General features: G+C 38.3%; 2 protein-coding genes across 3 annotated transcripts in view; one reads left to right on the top strand and one right to left on the bottom strand.

Moving 5' to 3' along the window:
- brd7 (bromodomain containing 7) overlaps positions 1-762 on the top strand; it is a 10,767-nt gene extending 10,005 nt beyond the window's left edge. For both annotated transcript variants that reach the window (XM_079243582.1, XM_079243581.1), the window contains exons 16-17: positions 1-73; positions 551-762. The exon at positions 1-73 is cut by the window's left edge and continues 59 nt beyond it. In XM_079243582.1, coding sequence (XP_079099708.1) covers positions 1-73; positions 551-624 — 147 coding nt within the window. In that variant the 3' untranslated portion in view covers positions 625-762. The remainder of the gene's footprint in view (positions 74-550) is intronic.
- The window catches only part of adcy7 (adenylate cyclase 7), a gene marked incomplete at its 5' end in the record, with an annotated part of 32,543 nt that continues 26,853 nt past the window's right edge, over positions 759-6,448 (bottom strand). Inside the window, 5 exons of the mRNA XM_079243571.1 lie at positions 759-2,384; positions 2,779-2,903; positions 5,464-5,578; positions 5,719-5,826; positions 6,013-6,159. Coding sequence (XP_079099697.1) covers positions 2,238-2,384; positions 2,779-2,903; positions 5,464-5,578; positions 5,719-5,826; positions 6,013-6,159 — 642 coding nt within the window. The 3' untranslated portion in view covers positions 759-2,237. The remainder of the gene's footprint in view (positions 2,385-2,778; positions 2,904-5,463; positions 5,579-5,718; positions 5,827-6,012; positions 6,160-6,448) is intronic.

Here is a 6,448-nt window from a genome sequence, read left to right as displayed (position 1 = left end):
AGCAGTATTTACGGCATCAGGAAGGCTATGGGCATCGCTCTACCTGCTGAAGCGCTTATAGACCTGACGACAGGTAAAACACCTCGCCGTACAGAGAGGCTTCTCTGAAAGTATCTTACAGGAATGTTGTTTAGTTAAGATGTTCATAATGTCACTGCTGTGGAGATTGCCATTGTCGTGGTGGGTTGGTGGTGTCCTCCACTGTCCTAATGGGTAGTGGTGGGCGCCCATACCTGCCATGGACTGGGTGAGTCTTGCGGCGATGGCTTCTGTAGTCATGATTACTGTCCTGGTGTGGATGCATCCCTAAGATATCGCTTCCTCATAGTCCACTGAGCCTGGTGTTGGGTCTAATGTTTACCTGAGGGTGTGGGAGTGAGTGTGTATTCAACTTTGGGTGTTTTTGTACGTGGAGGCGAGTTTTAAACCTTGTTTTGTTTTAGCTTTGCTTTTTATCCTGTAAAGCACTTTGTGATACTTTTGTATGAAAAGTGCTATTGAAATAAACTTTGATAGATTGACTGATTGAACATGCTTTCCATGTTTTTAGTGCAGGAAACGAGTGAGCCAATGGAGACGTCGTCCACCAGCCCGGATGCGGTTCCATTCGTTGCTGTAAAATGATGCTCCAACCTCTAATTCAGTTCAGTAACTTAAGTTTTGTACAAAATGTTCTGTTTGTGTGACATTTGTATGATTTCCAATCAATAAATCTTTTTTTTTTTTTTTTTTAATGCAAACTTTGCATATGAATGAACCAGACTTAAGAAAACATTTATTACATAAAGTAAATGTACAAAAGTCAGTGTCACATTTATTCACAGAAAGACCATTACATTGTTCTTATTGTTATAATTATGGACAAGACGTTTGTCTCGGATGATAAGGCAACAAGACAAATCAAGTTCGAGGCACACAGAATGATCCGGATCAGTTCAGGAGGAAATCTTGAGCTGGAGCCAGAAAAACATTCACAGCACACAGGTTGTTGGATCACATTAAAGACATGCATCGTAGATTTCACCTGTTGCAGCACATATTGAAGCGGGCAGCCAAACAACAAAATAGTTTTTTTTTAATCTGAGCAGGATAAACAGATGGAATACATTCAGCAAGCAAACCTTTCCATTTCCTTCTATAACTCTGTATTTACAGTCACGTGAAAAAAGAAAAGACTTTCCAGTTCTTGTATTTTACATTTCCAGATGGAGTAAATATCTGGTCCTTATTATGTTTTAAAATGATGGAAATGCAACTTTAGATGAAAAAACAAGACGACATGTACTGTATTCTGATAAGAGCATTTGGTTTTTGTTTTTTTTTTTTAGCATTTTTTTGCTAATTAAATACAACAGATTAAAAATATTCATCAAGTTTGGCAAGTTTGGGAAGAGACTTAAGGCCATTTCCAAACAGTCTGGGGTGAACTGTACAGTGAAACAGGGTAACAATGACAGAAAAACCTTAGACTGCTGTCCATCTTTCTAGTATTATTTTGCAGAGAGAAGACCGGAACATCTGGCTGTATTGAGGTCATTTGTTGGCTTATTTTCTCTAAAATAAAGTTACTGATATGTAAATTGTAAATTCTTTAACACATGGTTGTCTTGTTATGTTTTATATTTTAAAAAAGTCATAATGAATTAATGTGGAACAGCTTAAACGGATCCCAATTCCTCACCAGCAGCAGCATAAAAATTTGAACTTTACTAGAATACAACTACATTTTATTCTGTGTAAGCTAACAAGAAGATTTCCTCATTGGTTTTTCTCCACACACTGAAACAGCCCAGTTTAAACACATTATATTGGACTGGACATCATCCAGTAACAGTGTGAAGCATCAGCTGCTTTATAAACAGGAAAAGAAAAGATGATTTTCAAATGTTGATCTTTTAAAGGACCATAGACATCTTCAAAAACAAACTATATTTGGCTTTAAGGTAATACTTAATCTTTTACATCACAATGAGTTAAGAAACAGAAAAACAGTAGAAAAGTAACACATCACTGGACGTCAATGTGTGTGAATAGTAAAACACGGTGGTTACACACTGACTTAAAGGTCCAAAATGACATCTGCCACACAGTGATGTAACAGTTCCTCCAAATCCGTTTTCTTTCAGTAACATCTCACAGTTGCATTAAAGTCAGACTTGTGATGTGCAGGAGTCTGTAAACGTTTGACTTGCGTACATGAGTCTGTCTCCAGTTGTGTTGGCTCTGACCAGTGGACCTCAGCTCAGCCCCATTCCTTGCTGCTTGCTCATGTCAGTACACACAAAGAAAGTTTTCAGCTCGCCTTTCCCCTTGACATCTATGAGGCCTCGACACTCACAGGAGTAGCCCAGGTTCTGCAGCACGCCGGACGTTTCTTCTGTTACCTGGAAGTAAAGCAAAGAGGCAGAGTAGCAGCGCAAAGATGCACAATTTTAACTAAAAACGTGGAACAGATGTTTTTGGGTTTTTTTTGGGGGGGGTGTAGTCTTTCTTACAGCAAAATTAGTTGTAACGGCAAAATATAGTAGCAATATTTCTACAAGTAGTTTGCATATTTAATCAAAGCTTGAGCTTTAGTTTTAATCCACTAGTGGGAATGAAAACCAGAAGTACCAGGAGATGTAGATGTGAAGCTAGTTTTTGTAGCTCTTAATGACACAATAAATTAAATCTTGAGTCAAGCATTTAATATAGAGCTGTGTGCCGATTTACAAGGCAAAACTAGAAAGGAATTTAGAGACCAATAATTCAAAGACAATTGGTCTGTACTGAATGTACCTGGATCTTTCCCAGTTCCCCAGTGCTCTCCATTCTGCTGGCTACATTGACTGTGTTCCCCCAGATATCATACTGGGGTTTTCTTGCACCGATCACACCAGCTATCACTGGTCCGTGATTAATTCCTGAAGAAAAATAAACAAAGCAAGAAAAGCAAGTGTGTTTTCGTCATGTGTTTTATCTTTAAGTATCATGTGTGACAACTCAGAAAGGATGAAGTGTAAATCTGAACCACTAAGGCCACTAAGCATGTCTACCTTAAATATGAAGAACACAGTTTTCAACCATTTACACATACATACATACCCGGTTTCTATGAGGTAATAAGACAGCTACTACTACAACTACTTCTCGACATTATTAACAAATTATAAGTGGCATACGTGATAAATTAAACTTTTCTCCATATAAACACCGTAAATGGTAAAAAATAATCGGATTTAGACCTACAGTAACATTAATCATAAGCTTTTTACTGCAATCTGTGGGAGAGAATTAAATCTAAAACATATCTTTGTGTGGTCAGGACAGAAAAAATTCCTGAATGAAAAACGCTTCTAAAATTAAGCTCTAATTCCTTTAAAGTCACGCTTAAAAGTTTGTTGTTTCAAGTAAAAAATCATACGTTTAAGTATATCTAAAGAACATCAAAAGTGTTTAAAAGTGACACTGAGGGGTTGTGACTGCTGAAAGAATAATAAGCAGATAAAATTTAATACACAATAAAAAGTCAGTATTTTTGATATTTGTCGGCTCTTCATGATACATAAATTTATTGTCATTCGATTATTGTTCAAAAGGAAAAAAAATACTTTAGAAAAGAAAAAAAACCCAATAAGCCTTTTTTAGTTTACAACTTTGAATTTTAAAGCAAACTGGGGTCAAAAACAGCTGAGTGCTTGATAAACGAATACAAAAACTGCAATATAAGTAAATGTAGGTCATTAAAGAGAAAATGTGAGTCAGGAATGACATTCGGCAAGTTTTCATTTGAAGCAGTTTATAAAATTGAAAACAAAACACACTAAAGAACCAAAGCATCTTAGGATGAATTACAGCACCAGGAATCTCTGAGAAAAGTCTGTTGTATTTCCATAGCAAACATAAGAAATCAGAAACTAATTCCTTGAAACATTATTATTCTGTCGATGCCTGGGAAATTCATGATGGGATGTGAGCAACACTCCAGCTAAACTCCACCAAACCTGACTTCTAATGTGGAGAACGAGGCCTGAGAAGAATTACAAACAAAATCTAGAAAACATCTCCAGTGAAACCTTCGGTATATTTTGTGGCCAAGTTGTGAAGTCCTAAGGCAGAGCCATAGAGTCAGCAGTCTGGGATGGAAAACTTTTACCACTCTGTGAGATATTTCAGTGTTTATGTACGTTTTTATCTCCCAAATAATGTAAATGTTTTCACAAAAGCTTGGATCCAAGAAGTGCGTTTAGAATCAGCTGTCTGGACTGCAGACACAACAGAGACGAGGTTTCCCACATTCTCAGAGGATCGTCTCTGCATCAAACAGCAGGCAAGATGTTTAGTTCAGGGAACAATTGTATTTCTACATTCAGTTCAGAGACAGAAACTAGGGATGGGAGTTCATGTTTGTGTTGAATATGTTTGATTGTGTCTTATGTGTAATGTGGTTTGTTTTTTAATTGCTATGTGAAATACTTTAGTGGGTAAAGAAGGGAAAAAAATTTTTTTTTCCTAATCCTGTTATACTGTATATATTGTGACATGAAAATGCAAGAATTTTACACAGACATGTATATATAAAGCCCTGCGATGGACTGGCGAGCTGTCCAGGGTGTACCCTGCCTGTCGCCCAAAGCCGGCTGGGATAGGCTCCAGCTTCCCCGCGACCCTGAATTGGAATAAGCGGTTCGGAAAATGAATGAATGAATGTATATATAAATAGTACTTTATGCAGCACTCCTGCCATCTTGTTGACAATTAACCTGCTATGATCTCACCTCTTCTTGTGAATGTTAGAAGTACAGTTTTTTCTGTAATTGAGAGTTATTCTGGTAATGTTTTATTGTAAGTTCCACAAACATGTTTCGTTCTACAATGTGTGTTTTATCATGCAGGTTTGTTCATTGCCATTGGAAATAAACAAACCTGTGTGCCAGGTACCCTTGAAATTGATGAGAACATCAAGTTCCTTTGGCTCCTACACAGCAGGATGTGCGATGTAACAACTGAACAGATGTACATGGTGATGCCGATGTTCAAACGATATTTTGTGCAGCTGTAGTGTAAAAGCTTGATATGCAGAACTTGTTTTTATTATGTAAAGCACTTTGTGTTGCTGACTGAATGGCAAGTGCTTTATAAATAAAGTCTGATTTGATTTGACATAACTGATGGCAATTTATTCTTAATAGTCAAAGATGTCAGTCAGATGTTGAGGCAAAATAATTATAAAGACAAGTTCACTATGGAGAAGATGGTTTAGCTTTGACTACAGGTGACAGTCTGCAACAACATAATAACTGCATGTCAGTGAAAGCTACCGCTCAGACTGCAGGAGCACCCAATAGACAATCATGTACAGCGTAACCAAGGAAACCAGTGGAGTCATTGTGCCAGCCTTAACGGAGACAGAATGAAGTGCGAAGCTGTATTCTTTCAATGAAAGGTTTATGTTGAGCCATCCAAACAGCTGAGCACACTCACCCACACGAAGCCTGAAGCTGTTGAAGGAATGTCTGTTGATGCCATCCAACTTTCCCATCATAGCGATGGCAAACTCCACCATGATCCCTATCTGGGCTGGCTGCCTTTCTCTGTCCTGAAAGAACGCAGACTCACGTTACGAGTCAGCACAGCATCACTGATGCATACATAGTTTCTTTTAAATTAATGAAGTGTGGTTAGGTCTTCTTTGAAACAATTGGTCTGACCCCAGTCTGACCCCACAAACCAACCCACCTGATTGTTCTCCTGACCAGGCGTCCCACTAAGCCCTGCAGCAGCCATGTAAGTGCTGCCAATTGTCTTGATCTTCTCCACACCACTGAACTTTGGTTTGGACAGCAGCTGTAAGGTAAGAGGAAAACAAACTGAGCAATGCATGCATGTGGAAATTTTATCTTGGGTCATCATTGGTTATGTTTTTTCCGGCAGATATTAAGCACACAGTGGTCCCTCGTGGTTAACTTCTGAAACGTGTTCTCTCTCAGACAACTACTTGAGTGGAAACCCTTCCCATTTTCTCCTCCTGACCTCGTCAAAGTCGGCGATGATCTCGTTGAGGAGCCTCAGGCATTCCAGGCCTTCCTTGTTAATATCACACTCCGTGTAAAATTCTTTGAAATCCGGCACCGAGGCGAACATCACACACACACAGTCATAGGACTGATAGTAGAGGTCCTGTTGTAGAAAAAAGAACCATTTTTGTTATATTCATATTATAATCTATTAGTTTCTGAGTCCGAACTAAAAACATAATGAACAGTTTTCAATTGAATCACAAAAAAAAACATTTAAAATGATTCATTAATTTATGCATGAGACATTGGAAGGCATTAGCACATAAAGCCCCTTTAGACAAAGAGTGAGCTCGGAAATATGTCCAGTATGATTCCCAGTGTCATTTTCCACAATGGCAATAGCATTATATGAAGCAGTAACCGGATAACACCCCCCCACCCCCCAGTTG

This window comes from Telmatherina bonti (genome assembly GCF_933228915.1).
Source record: "Telmatherina bonti genome assembly, chromosome: 1".
Classification (NCBI taxonomy): Eukaryota; Metazoa; Chordata; class Actinopteri; order Atheriniformes; family Telmatherinidae; genus Telmatherina; species Telmatherina bonti.
This window is presented reverse-complemented; position numbering and strand designations above follow the sequence as displayed.